The 16,345-nt window shown below is 44.2% G+C and overlaps 1 protein-coding gene across 1 annotated transcript; it reads right to left on the bottom strand.

The window, feature by feature from the left end:
• Nucleotides 1-13,794: 13,794 nt before the first annotated feature.
• Nucleotides 13,795-14,310, bottom strand: LOC134375665 (large ribosomal subunit protein uL22-like). The gene has a single exon (XM_063094315.1). The coding sequence runs from the start codon at nucleotides 14,308-14,310 to the stop codon at nucleotides 13,795-13,797; it is 516 nt and encodes a 171-aa protein (XP_062950385.1).
• Nucleotides 14,311-16,345: the final 2,035 nt, after the last annotated feature.

The raw sequence follows: 16,345 nt of genomic DNA on the forward strand, positions 1-16,345 counted from the left end.
TTTATGGCAGTGGTAGTTATTTTTCAGGAACCAAACCCAGTACTCCCTTGAGGATTTCTTGTAAGGGTGGTCTTGTGGTAGTGAACTCCCGCAGTTTTTGTTTGTCTGAGAAATATACTATTTGCCCCTCATTTCGGAAGGATAGCCTTGCAGGGTAGAGTATTCTTGGCTGGCAATCTTTGTCTTTTAGTATTTTGAAAATATCATCCCATTCCTTTCTAGCTTTTAGGGTTTGTGATGAAAAGTCTGATGTTAACCTGATTGGGGCTCCCTTATAGGTGATTTGACGCTTCTCTCTTGCAGCTTTTAAGATTCTCTCTTTGTCTCTGAGTTTTGCCAATTTGACTATGACATGTCTTGGAGAAGGCCTTTTTGGGTTGAATACGTTTGGAGATCGTTGAGCTTCCTGGATCTGAAGATCTGTGATTTTTCCTATACCTGGGAAGTTTTCTGCCACTATTTTGTTGAATATGTTTTCAATGGAATCTCCATTTTCCTCCCCTTCTGGAATACCCATGACTCGGATATTTGAGCGCTTGAGGTTGTCTGATATCTCTCTCAGATTTTCTTCCATGTCCTTGATTCTTTTTTCTTTCTTTTTGTCTGCTTGTGTTATTTCAAACAGCCCATCTTCAAGTTCAGAGGTTCTCTCTTCAACTTCGACAAGCCTGCTGGTTAAACTCTCCGTTGTGTTTTTTATTTCGCTGAATAACTTCTTCAGTTCAGCAAGTTCTGCTACATTTTTTTTCAGGACATTGATTTCCTTGTATATTTCCTCTTTCAGATCCTGTATACTTTTCCTCATTTCATCATGATGTCTAGCTGAGTTTTCTTGTATCTCATTCAGTTTCCTTAGAATTATCACTCGAAATTCCTTATCAGTTATTTCAAGGGCTTCTTGTTCTATAGGATCTAGAGTATGAGATTTATTAACTTTTGGTGGTGTACTTTCTTGATTTTTTGTATTTCTGGTGTCTTTTTTTTGGTGTTTATTCATTGTGGCAGGGGGTTTCACAGTCCACCGGTTTAAGACTAATGACTAACTAGGATGTTGCTGTGGTTGCCAATTTGGTATGGCTCCCGCCGTGACTGCTCAGTTGGCCTCTAGTGTCTTGTGTGTGTGGTTGCCTCGGGTCTTGGGCTTCTCCGGGGATCCACCTTTCTGGTCAGCTTGTACTCTGCTGGGCTGGTGGATCACGTACCACAGGGTGTGTGATCTCTGTTGAGCTTTCACTTTCTGTACAGGACTTCTCCCCGTTCAGTGTGCTCTGGCCCAGGCTGTTAGATCGTGCAGTGGCGACCCCACCGGGTGTGTGGTTTCTGTCGAGTCTCCGCCTCCCTGGCCGCACGTCTCCCCCCTCTGTGCACACTGTGCTGGGTTGGGGCGTGTCTTCTGCACCCCTCGTCTATCAGCTGGGCCTTCAAGACCCTGCTCAGCACCGCCTCGCCCAGGAAGTCTACCAGGTTTCTGCTAGGCACAGACGACCGGTCTCTCTGGGTGCCTTTGTAGCACTCTGTAGATCTTTCTCGGGTCTTGTTCACCTTTGTATCACCCCCGGTATAAACCGAGTCTAGTGCCCGCCTGCAGCCTGCTCTCCGGCAGGTTCAAGCAGACCTGGGAACTCTCCTACCACACTATTCCCAACCAGAAATTCGTTAGGCTTTTTTCCAAACTGGTGGTCGCAGAGATGGTATCTGCCTCCCAGTAACAGGAAGTTTACCGGGGCCGGAGTCCAGGGTGTGGTGGAGTGACAGTCGGCCCGCCCGTACTTCCTAGCCCTCCGAAAACTGGTCGGGACGCCCCACACCCCCAGCCCTGCCAGAGAACCGTGGAGGGAGTGGGAGAGGAGGTCGGCCCGCAGGGTCCGGAAAGCCCCGCGCCAGGCCAAGCAAATGGGCTCAGTGATGGCCGAGCAGGGCGGAGCTGCCCGCACCTGGGAAAATGGAGGCAGCACCGGGGCAGTGAGTGGCCTGGTGGTGCAGGCGGGGAGCCGCGTGGGCATCCACCCCCCGAACAGAGCTTTGCCAGGGATCACTCACAGTGCTGTGCCAGGTCGGGCGCTCGCTCTGTCTCTGGTTTGTTGCCTTCCGTGTTCTCGGCGCTGCCGCCTCGGGCTGTTCAGTCGCGGCGCCGCTCGGGCGCTCCCAGGAGTCTTCTTTAATGCCGGCCTGAAACCTCGAATCCTGGATAGGGCAGCTGGCCGCCTTCAGTGCGGCCCCAGCCTCCGGGATCCTGGCTGCATCCACAGCAGCCCTGGCGCCGTGTTCCCTGTTTCAAGACTCACTTTTGCAGCTAAGAATCAGTTCTTTTCCTGCTCCACACTTCAAAGCTGTTGCCTGTAAATGAGGCAGCCTCTCCTGCCGGGGGCAAAGTGGCGTTGAGCCCCCACGTCCGGCCAGCAGCAGCAGTCCTCCCTTAAGAGATGGCCAGAGAAAGGTCCACAAGTTTCCCGGCTGCCTGAGGCCCAGTGGCCACCTTTTCCACCTCAGCTACTCCGCGCCAGCCGCCGCAGCCGCCGCCATCTTGAAACTCCCCCCTTGAGTACCTCTTCTGAGTCTGTGATTAGGATAACTCTCAAGGGGTTCTCAGGAAAGGCCTGGCATTGGGACTTTGGTAGCTATTTTGGATTAGGGAATGCACTGTGTTGGATTGGATGCAGCACGTTTGTGGCTCACAGGCAGAGATTTTTTAGGGGGAGAGGGAGGCAAATCCAAAAGTCTCCCCCCACCCCCCTGTACTGGGTGTACCCTCTAAGATTGCAGCTGTCATTGTAACTTATAATACAATTGCAGTGACATGAACTAGGCCACATTGAGTGGTAATGATGGCTGCTTTGTTCCTGAAGGTACAGAGATGGCACTGGAGCCAGGTTGCTGTCTGGAGGCTAGGAGTTAGCTACCTTGGTGGTACAATTGTTCCTTGGTATCTGGAGGGTATTGGTTCCAGAACACCCCCTACCCCCACATACCAAAGTCTGTGGATGTTCAAGTCCCCTACATAAAATGGTGTAGTATTTGCATATAACCTACGTACATTCTCCAATATACTTTAAATCTTTAGATTACTTATAATGCCTAATACAGTGTAAATGCTATGTAAATAGTTGTTATACCATATTTTTACTTGTCTTTTTTATTGTTGTATTTGTATTTATTTTCTGAATATTTTTGATCTGTGGTTGGTTGAATCCATGGATGTGGAACCTGCAGATATGGAGGTCCAACTGTATTGTTCTTCTGACATTTCCCCCCCCCCCAACGAAACAAAACAGAGCAGACAAACAAAAACCTCTGGGTAGACCTACTTTCAGGTCTACCCATTGTGCTTCTCTCTTTAGTCTGTATTGTTTCCCAATGCCTTAAGCTGGCCTAATGCTTGCTAAGCACTCACACCTTGGAAGGAGCTGAGAAGAGAGTCTTTCTTCCTGCTCAGTAGAGGAGGGTCCCTCCTGGGGCTGCAGAGCTAGGCTCCCGTCTGTGCTACTGGGGAAAACAAACTAGACAGGAATCAGATACGGGCTCTACTTCTTTGCTTAGTCACTAACTCACCATGGCCTTGGATGAGTCAGTTCTCCATCCTTATCAGTATCTCAGTCAGAATAATCCTTAAGGGATCTTCTACTTTTGCAACCAGGCTTAGGGAGGCAGGAAAAAAAAGGAAGACTTGCTGCAGACTGTGTAGTATGCTTCACTGCACGGCCTACAGGAGGAAGGCCTTAGATAGACAGGCTGAATAATACCTGGGAGTGGGACAGAACGGATAGTGAGTTTTGGGTGGGAAGATGACCAATGACCCTCAGGTTCTCTCAAGGCTTTCCGGAGGTGAGAGCTGGGCTGTGGGTGGGTTGGCTGTATACAGTACCCCTGCTATAAGGAATACTCGTATGGTACTAAACTCAGCTCTTGTGAGGCTCATGTGAACTTGTGGCTTTGAAAGTGCAGAGCAGCATAGAAATACAAGGAAGGGAGAGCCACTTGGTCGTGGCCAAGGCTGGAGTGTTGTTAATGTGTGGGGCTGAGGAAGCAAGTCACAGGATGGTTGGATGGCTCATACCGTAGTGCTTTGCCCTGGGAACACCTCATGTGGGAAACAGGTGGTGAGATGTCAGAAAGAGCTCGAGATGGAGAAGGGAAGGCTTGGTATTGTGCCAGGTAGAGCAGGACCAGTTACTAAAATACTGAAACACTAGGTACCACTGGAAATGGCTGAGGCCCCAAGCTCCCTGTGTGCCCCCAGCCATCTTGGCTCTGCAAACCCTGGGTGGGCACCGTCGGGGGTTACAGGCCTGGTGTTCACTGGCCCATGCACTGTTGGACCACTGTAGTCCCTGGGGTCTGACTCCTGTCTCTGTGTCTTCTTGACAAGAGTGTGAACTTGGACCCTGGTGGGAAGACAACTTCCCCAGGCACCATGCTGGAGACCCCAGAAGCAATTCTGCTCCCCCCACTCCCCAAGGTCATGGCTGCGGGATGGTGCTTACCCAGAGTCACACTCACCTGGGGGCTTGTGGGAACTCCTGCCTCCACTGTGGACCGTATCAGTTGTTAAGTGTGTTGACAATCACCCCTGGATAGAGTGAGGGGCAGTAGGGTGAGGAATTCTGTTCTGGGCACCTCGCCTCTCCACTATGGAGACAGAGTGGCAAAACCTGGCAGGCTTGTATCTTCCTCATTGCAGCGAAGTGTCATGAGCACCAAATCCAGCCTATAGGGGGTTCCTGGAGGAGACTCTGGTACCTCTTCCCACAGGTGGGGTTGAGTTGGGCACAGTAGAAACACCAGTTTCTTTTTCTTTTTTTTTAATTTTATTTTGTCGATATACATAGTGGTTGATTATTGTTGCCCCTTACCAAAACCTCCCTCCCTCCTCCCTCTCCAACCTCCCCCCCAACAATGTCCTTTCTGTTTGCTTGTCATATAAACTTCAAGTAATTGTACTTGTTATATCTTCTTCCCCCCCGACCCCCCCCCCGGTTTTTGTGTGCGTGTGTGTGTGTGCGTGTGAATTTATATATTAATTTTTAGCTCCCACCAATAAGTGAGAACATGTGGTATTTCTCTTTCTGTGCCTCACTCGTTTCACTTAATATAATTCTCTCAAGGTCCATCCATCTTGTTGCAAATGGCAGTATTTCATTCGTTATTATAGCTGAGTAGTATTCCATTGTGTAGATATACTACATTTTCCGTATCCACTCATCCGATGATGGACATTTGGGCTGGTTCCAACTCTTGGCTATTGTAAAGAGTGCTGCAATGAACACTGGGGAACAGGTACACCTTCGACTTGATGATTTCCATTCCTCTGGGTATATTCCCAACAGTGGGATAGCTGGGTGATATGGCAGATCTATCTGCAATTGTTTGAGGAACCTCCATACCATTTTCCATAGAGGCTGCACCATTTTGCAGTCCCACCAACAATGTATGAGAGTTCCTTTTTCTCTGCAACCTCGCCAGCATTTATCGTTCAGAGTCTTTTGGATTTTAGCCATCCTAACTGGGGTTAGATGGTATCTCAGTGTGGTTTTGATTTGCATTTCCCGGATGCTGAGTGATGTCGAGCATTTTTTCATATGTCTGTTGGCCATTTGTATATCTTCCTTAGAGAAATGCCTACTTAGCTCTTTTGCCCATTTTTTAATTGGGTTGCTTGTTTTTTTCTTGTAAAGTTGTTTGAGTTCCTTGTATATTCTGGATATTAATCCATTGTCAGATGTATATTTTGCAAATATTTTCTCCCACTCTGTTGGTTGTCTTTTAACTCTGTTAATTGTTTCTTTTGCTGTGCAGAAGCTTTTTAGTTTGATATAATCCCATTTGTTTATTTTTCCTTTGGTTGCCTGTGCTTTGGGGGTCATATTCATGAAGTCCAGTCCTATTTCCTGAAGTGTTTCTCCTATGTTTTCTTTAAGAAGTTTTATTGTTTCAGGGTGTATATTTAAATCCTTAATCCATTTTGAGTTGATTTTAGTATACGGTGAGAGGTATGGATCTAGTTTCATTCTCCTGCATATGGATATCCAGTTATCCCAGCACCATTTCCTGAAGAGACAGTCCCTTCCCCAGTGAATAGACTTGGTGCCTTTGTCAAAGATCAGATGGCAGTAAGTGTGTGGGTTGATTTCTGGATTCTCTATTCTATTCCATTGGTCAGTGTGTCTGTTTTTATGCCAGTACCATACTGTTTTGGTTATTATAGCTTTGTAGTATAGCTTAAAGTCAGGTAGTGTTATGCCTCCAGCTTTATTTTTTTTGCTCAGCATTGCTTTGGCTACACGTGGTCTTTTATTATTCCCTATAAATGTCTGGATAGTTCTTCCATTTCTGAGAAAAATGTCTTTGGAATTTTGATGGGGATTGCAATGAATTTGTATATCACTTTGGGTAGTATGGACATTTTCACAATGTTGATTCTTCCAATATAAGAGCATGGGATAGCTTTCCATCTTCTTGTATCCTCTCTAATTTCTCTCAGCAGTGGTTTGTAGTTCTCATTATAAAGATTTTTCACCTCCTTGGTTAACTCAATTCCAAAGTGTTTTATTCTTTTGGTGGCTATTGTAAATGGGCAGGCTTTCTTGATTTCTCTTTCTGCATGTTCACTATTGGAGAAAAGAAATGCTACTGATTTTTGTGTGTTGATTTTGTATCCTGCTACTGTACTGAAATCATTTATCAATTCCAAGAGTTTTTTTGTAGAGTTGTTAGGCTGTTCGATATATAGCATCATGTCATCTGAAAATAGGGACAGTTTGACTTCATTTTTTCCAATCTGGATGCCCTTTATTTCCTTCTCTTCTCTGATTGCTCTGGCTAGTACTTCCAACATGATGTTGAATAGGAGTGGTTAGAGTGGGCATCGTTGTCTAGTGCCTGTTCTTAAAGGAAAAGCTTTCAGCTTTTCCCCATTCAGGATGATATTGGCAGTGGGTTTGGCATATATAGCTTTAATTATGTTGAGATACTTTCCCTCTATGTCTAACTTATAGAGGGTCTTTGTCATGAATGAGTGCTGAACTTTATCAAATGCTTTTTCAGCATCTATAGAGATGATCATATGGTCCTTGTGTTTGACTTTATTAATATGGTGTATCACATTTATTGATTTGCGTATGTTGAGCCAACCTTGCATCCCTGGGATGAATCCACTTGATCGTGGTGAATAATTTTACGTATGTGTTGCTGTATTCTGTTTGCTAGTATTTTAGTGAGGATTTTTGCATCTATATTCATCAAGGATATTGGCCTGTAGTTTTCTTTTTTGGTTCTATCTTTACCTGGTTTTGGTATCAGGATGATGTTTGCTTCATAGAATGAGTTTGGGAGGTTTGCGTCCGTTTCAATCTTTTGGAATAGTTTGTAAAGAATTGGTGTCAATTCCTGTTTGAATGTTTGGTAAAATTCTGCTGTGAATCCATCTGGTCCTGGGCTTTTCTTTGTTGGGAGCCTTCTGATAACAGCTTCAATCTCCTTTATTGTTATTGGTCTGTTCAAATTTTCTACGTCTTCATGGTTCAGTTTTGGGAGCTTGTGTGTGTCCAGAAATTTATCCATTTCCTCCAGATTTTCAAATTTGTTGGCGTATAGTTGTTTATAGTAGACTCGAATGATTCCTTGTATATCAGATGAATCAGTTGTAATATCGCCTTTTTCATTTCTAATTTTGGTTATTTGAGTCTTCTGTCTTCTTTTTTTTGTTAGCCATGTTAATGGTTTGTCAATTTTATTTATCTTTTCAGAAAACCAACTTTTTGCTTCATTGATCTTTTGCATTGTTTTTTGGGTTTCAATTTCATCCAGTTCTGCTCTGATCTTAATGATTTCTTTCCGTCTGCTAACTTTAGGTTTGGATTGTTCTTGTTTTTCTTGTTCTTTAAGGTGAAGTGTTAGGTTGTTGACTTGCCATCTTTCCATTCTTCCGAGGTGAGCATTTAATGCAATAAATTTCCCCCTTAATACTGCTTTTGCAGTATCCCACAGGTTTTGGTATGATGTATCATTATTTTCATTAGTTTCAATAAATTTTTTGATTTCCTGCTTGATTTCTTCTTGGACCCATATGTCATTAAGTAGAATGCTGTTTAATTTCCATGTGTTTGTATAGTTTCCAGAGTTTCGTTTGTTATTAATTTCTAGTTTTAATCCACTGTGGTCTGAGAAAATACATAGGATAATTCCAATTTTTTTGAATTTATTGAGACTTGATTTGTGACCTAATATGTGATCTATCCTGGAGAATGATCCATGTGCTGATGATAAGAATGAATATTCTGAGGTTGTTGGATGGAATGTTTTGTAGATATCTGCCAAGTCCAATTGGTCTAGAGTATTGTTTAGATCTTGTGTTTCTCTACTGATTCTTTGCCTAGATGATCTGTCTAATATTGACAGTGGGGTGTTCAGGTCCCCTGCTATTATGGTATCAGTGTCTATTTCCTTCTTTAGGTCTAATAGAGTTTGTTTTATAAATCTGGCTGCTCCAGCATTGGGTGCGTACATATTTATGATTGTTATGTCTTCTTGATGCATCAGTCCTTCTATCATTAAGTAGTGTCCCTCATTGTCTCTTTTTATGGTTTTTAGTTTAAAGTCTATTTTGTCAGATATAAGAATAGCTACTCCAGCTCATTTTTCTTTTCTGTTTGCATGGTAAATCTTTTTCCATCCTTTCACTCTTAGTCTATGTGAATCTTTATGGGTGAGTTGGGTCTCTTGTAGGCAGCATATAGTTGGGTCCTCCTTTTTAATCCAGTCAGCCAGTCTGTGTCTTTTGATTGGCAAATTTAAGCCTTTTAACATTGAGTTGTTATTGAAAGGTGTTGATTTATTCCTAGCATTTTATTGATTATTGTTTGGTTGTGTTAGGTGTCTTTTTTCCCTTGCTGTCTGATTTCCTGTTTGTTTTCTGTGTTTGTTAGTTCCTTAGGTTGTAGATAGCCCTTTTGTTTGTTTGTTTTTTCTTCATGAATGCCATTTTTATTCTGCTAGTGGGTTTTGATTTTTCTTGGGTTTTTATGGCAGTGGTAGCTATTTTTCAGGAACCAAACCCAGTACTCCCTTTAGAATTTCTTGTAAGGGTGGTCGTGTGGTGGTGAACTCCCGCAGTTTTTGTTTGTCTGAGAATATACTATTTGCCCTTCATTTTGGAAGGATAGCCTTGCAGGGTAGAGTATTCTTGGCTGGCAATCTCTGTCTTTTAGTATTTTGAATGTATCATCCCATTCCTTTCTGTCTTTTAGGGTTTGTGATGAAAAGTCTGATGTTAGCCTGATTGGGGCTCCCATATAGGTGATTTGACGCTTCTCTCTTGCAGCTTTTTAGATTCTCTCTTTGTCTCTGAGTTTTGCCAATTTGACTATGACATGTCTTGGAGAAGGCCTTTTTGGGTTGAATACGTTTGGAGATTGTTGAGCTTCCTGGATCTGAAGATCTATGATTTTTCCTATACCTGGGAAATTTTCTGCCACTATTTTGTTGAATATGTTTTCAATGGAATCTCCATTTTCCTCCCCTTCTGGAATACCCATGACTCGGATATTTGAGTGCTTAAGGTTGTCTGATATCTCTCTCGGATTTTATTCAATGTCTTTCATTCTTTTTTCTTTCTTTTTGTCTGCTTGTGTTATTTCAAACAGCCCATCTTCAAGTTCAGAGGTTCTCTCTTCAACTTCGACAAGCCTGCTGGTTAAACTCTCTGTTGTGTTTTTAATTCGCTGAATAACTTCTTCAGTTTGGCAAGTTCTGCTACATTTTTTTTCAGGACATTGATTTCCTTGTACATTTCCTCTTTCAAGTCCTGTATACTTTTCCTCATTTCATCATGATGTCTAGCTGAGTTTTCTTGTATCTCATTCAGTTTCCTTAGAATTATCACTCGAAATTCCTTGTCAGTCATTTCAAGGGCTTCTTGTTGTATAGGATCTAGAGTTTGAGATTTATTAACTTTTGGTGGTGTACTTTCTTGATTTTTTGTATTTCTGTCATCTTTTTTTTGATGTTTATTCATTGTGGCAGGGGGTTTCACAGTCCACCGGTTTGAGACTGTTGACTAACTAGGATGTTGCTGTGGTTGCCAATTTGGTATGGCTCCCTCCGTGACTGCTCAGTTGGCCTCTAGTGCCTTGTGTGTGTGGTTGCCTCGGGTCTTGGGCCTCTCTGGGGAGCCACCTCTCTGGTCAGCTTGGACTCTGCTGGGCTGCTGGATCACGGGGCAGTACCGCAGGGTGTGTGGTCTCTGCTGAGCTTCCACTTCCCATGCAGGACTTCTCCCTCTTCTGTGTGCTCTGGCCCAGGCTGCTGGATCACGCAGTGGTGGCCCCACAGGGTGTGTGGTTTCTGTTGAGTCTCCGCCTCCCTAGCCGGACGTCTCCCCACTCTGTGCGCACTAGGCTGGGCTGCTGGATCTCGCAGTGGCGGCCCCACAGGGTGTGGAAACACCAGTTTCTTACCCTCTCTCCTTTGCCATAGCTGGCATGAGCCCCACGCTCCACTCCTGGGAACCGGTTCCTGCTGGGAGCCAGCGGCTGCTAAAGGCCAGGAGCCTCTGTGGGAAGTTGGCAGGCTGAGGTCTCTGCTTCCCTTCGCCAGTTCCTGCCATAGCTAATCTCACTGTGGCTTGTTCTGGCACTGAGCCCTCCCTGGCAGAGCAGGCAGCATGTGGGGTGTCTGCAGAGAAGCTTGCTTTCACTACTGGCACTGACCCCATTTTCCTGGAGTCCTTCCTGGGTGCCTCCAGAGTGCCCCTTGGCTAGCCTAGCACCCAATCACATTCCTGACTTTTCCCCTTAAGCTCCTCTGGTGTTTGCAAGGTGCTTTACAGTTCACAAAACTTTCATATTTTATCTATCAGATGCTCAGCAGCCCCTCAAAGAGCAAGTGGTGCCTCTGACGCCATGCATCACAGAACTTTCATATTTTATCTTATCAGATGCTCAGCAGCCCTTCAAAGAGCAAGTGGTACCTGTGAGGCCATGCATCCCAGTGCGGGCAGATTTCCTGATGTTTTTCTGTGACACTGCCTTTGGATCTGTAGAGAGGCTTTTGTGGGAGAACATGTCCTTAGGACCTAGGTGGGGCAGGTGTGTGGCAATCTAGTAGGAGGTGGCCATGGGGCCTCTTCTTCTGGGGAAGGCATCAGAGAGGGGTCAGGAGAATCTGGACCCTTCCGTGGCCCCTTGTTGCTTGGTCTGAAACCAATAGGGAAATTCTCTTAGAAGAGAAGCAACTTTGGGTTGAATCTGTAGGAGCAATAAGAAAGAGTTGGGGAGCTTTGGTCCCCAGCATAACCAGGCCATGTGGAGACATTCTTGGCTTAGATTGGGCACAGGAAGCTACATGATAAAGCAGAGCACCCAAGGGAGAAATTTGGGTACAGGGGTGGCACTGGAATCAGCCAGGTGATCTGCAAGTTAGGTCTGCATGATACCTGAGTGTAAAAATTTGGGGAAATGCTGTTTTTCAAAAATGGAGGCGTGAACAAGCCGTTTCTTCTTGTTGGCTAGTCTTCTCCCCAGGTAATTTCAACAAGCCTCAGTAACAACTCCGGGATGACTGCCTTGGCTCCCTCAGTTTGGCCTACCTGTTCCTATCAGTGGGTCTGCCTGGCTTCAGGATTGCAGTGGGCTTTGTGGTACACGAGTCCTTTGGCTTTTGGCCCTCCCCTTCCCCTGGGCCTCCCTAGGATGGGACTAGGGCCACTGGAGCAAGCTGTGGACTTTGTGAATCTGGCTGTTCTTCTGGGAGGTGGTCGTTCTTCCTTTTATCACCTCTGCTCCTACCTCAGGCTCCCTTTTATTACCTTAAGTAGGTGGCGTGGGAAGAATTTTTTCTGGACCAGCTGATGTTCTCAGTCCAGGAGAGGGGCACTGTATCCTGTGGCCTGAGGTTAGCTGCTGAGAGGCTGAGGGCTGTGGCCCTGGCAGGTGCTGGAGTCTAGGCTGAGAGGAAGACTCCAACATCCAGAGGACTCTCTTGAAGGGAGCAGAGTGTGGTGGGGGTGACAGCTCAGGGAGGAAGATGGGATTGTCAGGATGCAGTTCTTTGCTGGAAGATACTTTGTTTCCATGCGGGTGGTGAGCCCAAGTGAGACCCTTGGTGCCTCTCCTTGGGCAGAATCCAACCTCCATTGAGGTCACCCCGAAGACCCCCCTGACCCCTAGTGACCTTTTTCTTTAGTAGTGAGGAAGCCTGAATCTGCCTTTGCCCTGGCTCAGGGAGTCCCTTCTGCCAGAGCTGTCCTCATGCCGCAGCCACTGCTGTCCCACAGCCACTGTGGGTTGTCCTTCAGCTTCAGACCTTCCTGTTCCCCTTGTTTCTCCCTTCTGTCTTCGTGTGTGTGTGACATGCTCATGCGTGTGCAGGTTGAGGTAGGCCTGCCCCATAATTGCGGGAGTCATGAGGCAGGTAGATTTACTCTGGTCGTGCCGCAGTATTTCTGTTTATACTGAAAGCCTAAAACCTTCTAGCAAAAGGTTAGCTCTTTAAGTAAGACTTGTTTGGCAGGTCAATGAGATGACAGGGAGGTTTGGGACCTGAGTTGGGGGATGGGAGGTAAGAGTCTTGGCTGTTTCTGGATCTAAGGCCTCTCTAGGAAGGTGAGATCCAAACTTGGCAGGGGCTGGTGAGTCCTCTGAAGCCAACTATGTGCCAGGCCCTATTGTGGCTGCAGAGAAACATAATTAAAACTTTTTGCCTTTCCAGGATCTAAAGTCTGTATACCGCCCTTACTCCTGTACCTAAACAAAGGAATGAAAAATCCTATCCCGGGTCCACAATTCAGAGGGCTGTTAGGGGTGTGTGTAGGAGGCGACATTGCTCAATTAAACATTTGGAAAACTCTGGTATTTTCACCCTCACACCCAACATCTAGGAGGACATAGGCAGAGTGGTGCTGGTCGGAAGGTGTAGGGCAGCTTCTCTGCCAGGAGCTTATGCCAGGTGTTGGAGAGTGAAGTGGACATGTCCAGTTGCCCTGGAGTTGGGAGCAGACTTATCAGAAATTTCTGATGGTTAAAAAGCCTTCCTGCTTGTGTTTTGGTTCCTGAGACTAAAATATTACTTTTCCTTTCTATGTTGACATCCGCAATCAATCTAGGGCTGCCTCCCACGTTGCCAGCCTGGGGGCAGAGAAGGCAGGCTCCTCTCCTCTTTGTACCCCTTTAAATAGCTCCACATGTACTTGTTTGCAGAAATGTTACTACCAATAGTGGGAAAATGAGATGGGGAGGCTGTAAGGCACTAGGCAGCAAGGTGACATGGTCCTTGCTGTCGTATGGGAATTATGCCAGCAAAAAGCTGGCTTCCCATTTGCCTGTTTCTCCCTTCTCCCTCTCCTTGAGATCTGAACTTTGAATGAAACTGGGATCCTGAAACTTTGTAAAGGAGGAATTTATGCTTTTACTTTGCTGATAAGTAGTTAACCCTGAACCTTCAAAGTACCATGGCAACAGAAAGTGTTCTATAAACAGCTTTGTACCAGACACAACTGGCTTAATCAGTATAATATGTTATTTTACTGGCTTATAAAAAGGACCTGAAATAAACTAAGGGTTTTTTTCCTCAGGCCAGCAGCTTGGAAAAACCCTCCTGATCCCATAAACATATTTACTCATTAATTCTCTACCGTCTCCCCTTGGGTACCGGTCCTCTACAGAGGCAATAAAAAAGAAAAAAAGTCATATTTGATTAGCCAGTGTACCACACCCTCCCATCTACCCCAACTCTTATTCCTTTTTTTTCTACTTGCATTTATTTTATGCTAAATTTATTCTCCCACCATAAGTTTTTGTTTCTTCAGTTTCTTCTGCGATATCTTTTTCTTCTGTGCAACCTCCTCTTACTGAATTTGTTCCTTTCAGTAAGGTTCATCTCGATGTGGCAGGGTGAGCTCACGTATGGGTTAATCTGACCATGAGCTCTGTAAGTGTGGTGGCGCATTCTGGGTGCTTTGTTCACCTGGATATGCTCAGTGACCAGAGAATGTACATCTAAACTCTTCAGTTTAGCATTACTCTCTGCATTTTTAAGCACATGCAGCAAAAATTCAGCACTCTTTTTGGGCCACTGACCCTGCATCCAACCCCACTGTTTGTCCTGGGCACACATACCAACTACACCATTGTAATGCTGGAAAGGTACACATTGCTTCTGTAAAGTGACATCTTTCAGATACTTGGTGGCTTTTTGGATACGCATACCCTTGATGGCTTGGGTAGTTTCATGGGTGTTCTTAAAGTGAACATGAAGATTTGAACCTCTTGATTTGCATGATGTTGTGGGGTTTTCTGGATCAAGTGAATAGTGAACCATTTTCACAGATCACCTTAGGCCACTTATGGGAAGAGCCCAATTCTTATTCCTGAGGCAGTGTCCCCCACACCAGCCCCTCTGCTGCCTGTCTTGAAGTCCTCACCTCCTGGAAGCTGGCTCTTCCCTGATTCTTGCAGGGCCAGGCACAGCGTGGGGAAAATGGAATGGTGTTGTCCATTGTGTTTTGTCTGGGCCTTTGGGCAAGGCTTACATCAGAACCAGTCTTCCCATCTGATACAAAGGGACAAACTCCTGGGTCACTCCTGAGGATAAGAAGTGGTGGGGTGAGAAAGGGGCTGGTGACAGCTGGAGCTTGTCTCCTCACAAAGTAGGCTGTAGCTACAGGTGACATCCATCCTTATGCTGGCACCAACGCTGTCCTCTGTCCAGATTTCAAGAGATTCTTAGGCTAGTTCTTTTCTTTATTCTTTGGAGGACATATCATTTTATTTCATTCCTTTAGGGACTATCCTACAAGTTCCCACATTTTTCTTTGACTTAACTAAGTATAATATCAATCTTTTTCTTTACTTCTTTTCCTGGACCATTTAAATGATTTGTGTCATTTTCACTTCATTTTCCTCCTACCTTACATGCTTTTCTTTTCAAAACTATTTTTATTTCTGTAATTTTGTTTTAGTTATAATTTCAGAATTATAGAAAATTTGAAAAAAATTAGTACTTAGTGTGTATATCCTTCTCTCAGATTCCATATGTATTAATATTTTACTATATATACCTTATAATTCTTCCTCTCCCCCACATCATAATTTTCTTCTGAACTGTGAGAATGTTGCGGAAATGATGCTGTGTTACCCCTAAATACATTCCTGTGTATTTCCTAAAGAACAAGGACACTCTCTTACATAATTATCACACAATTATCAAAAGCAAGTAATTAAGATGATACAATACTATAATATAATCTACATATCTTATTCAAATTTCACCAAGTGTCAAAATAATGTCCTTTATAGCCAAAGGGCGAAATACATGTATTTCTGCTCCAGGATTTAATCCAGATGTTGCAATTAGTTGTCATTTTTCTAGTTTTCTTTCAGCTGATCTTTCATGGTCTTTCTTTTGCTTTTCTTTTTTGAAGAGTACAGGCTAATTATTTTGTAGAATGACCTTATTTGGATTTGTTTGATGTTTCCTCATGACTATATTTGGGTTATGCATTTTTGGCAGAAATGCCACAAATGTAATATTGTGTCCTTCTCAATGCATCATATCAGGAGGCACATGATGTTGATTTCTCCCACTGCTGCAGATAATAACTTTGGTCATCTGGATAAGGTGGTGTCTGCCAGGTTTTTAAGTATTAACTGCAAATTAATATTTTCTCGTGGTATTTAAACTGTGGGAAATACTTTCAGACCATATAAACTTTTTCTCATCAGACTTTTGCTCACTAGTTTAAGTATTCTTTGATGATTACTGCTTAAATAATGGTTGAAAAATGGTGATTCTCTGCTTCCATTATTTCTTATACATTTATTCCTTGGTATTCTACTTTAAGGAAGAGTTTTCCTCCCTCCCCTATCCATCCATCCATCCACCCATGCAATCAGTTTGGACTCATTTATTTTATTTAATGGATGTTTTAGTCTTTTTTGTGTTGGTATAACAGAATACCTGAGACTGGGTAATTTATAAAGAAAAGAATTTTATTTAGCTCATGGTTCTGCAGGCTGGGAAGTTCAAGATTGGGTGGCTGCATCTAGCAGGTTCTGGTGAGTGCCTCATGCTGCATCAAAACATGGCAGAAGTGAGGCCACCAGAGGTGGGAAAGGGGGAGGGAGGGTTAGTGAGATATTGGTAAAGGGCCACAAAAAATGATTATATTTTGTAATGTTGAACATACTAATTATCCTGAATTGAGCATCACATAATGCACCGCAGGTATTGATATTCAATGCTGTATCCCACAGAAATGTACAATCAATTATGTTTCAATTAAAAAAAATACCTGAAAGTAAAAAACAAACAAACATGATGGAGGACTAGAAGGGGAACTAGGCGCGTGTGAAAA

This window comes from Cynocephalus volans, chromosome 4 (genome assembly GCF_027409185.1).
Source record: "Cynocephalus volans isolate mCynVol1 chromosome 4, mCynVol1.pri, whole genome shotgun sequence".
NCBI classification, from domain to species: domain Eukaryota; kingdom Metazoa; phylum Chordata; class Mammalia; order Dermoptera; family Cynocephalidae; genus Cynocephalus; species Cynocephalus volans.

What these genes read in the sequence shown, in the direction of transcription:
- LOC134375665 (XM_063094315.1), bottom strand. Translation starts at nt 14,310, where the DNA reads ATGGTTCACTATTCACTTGATCCAGAAAACCCCACAACATCATGCAAA.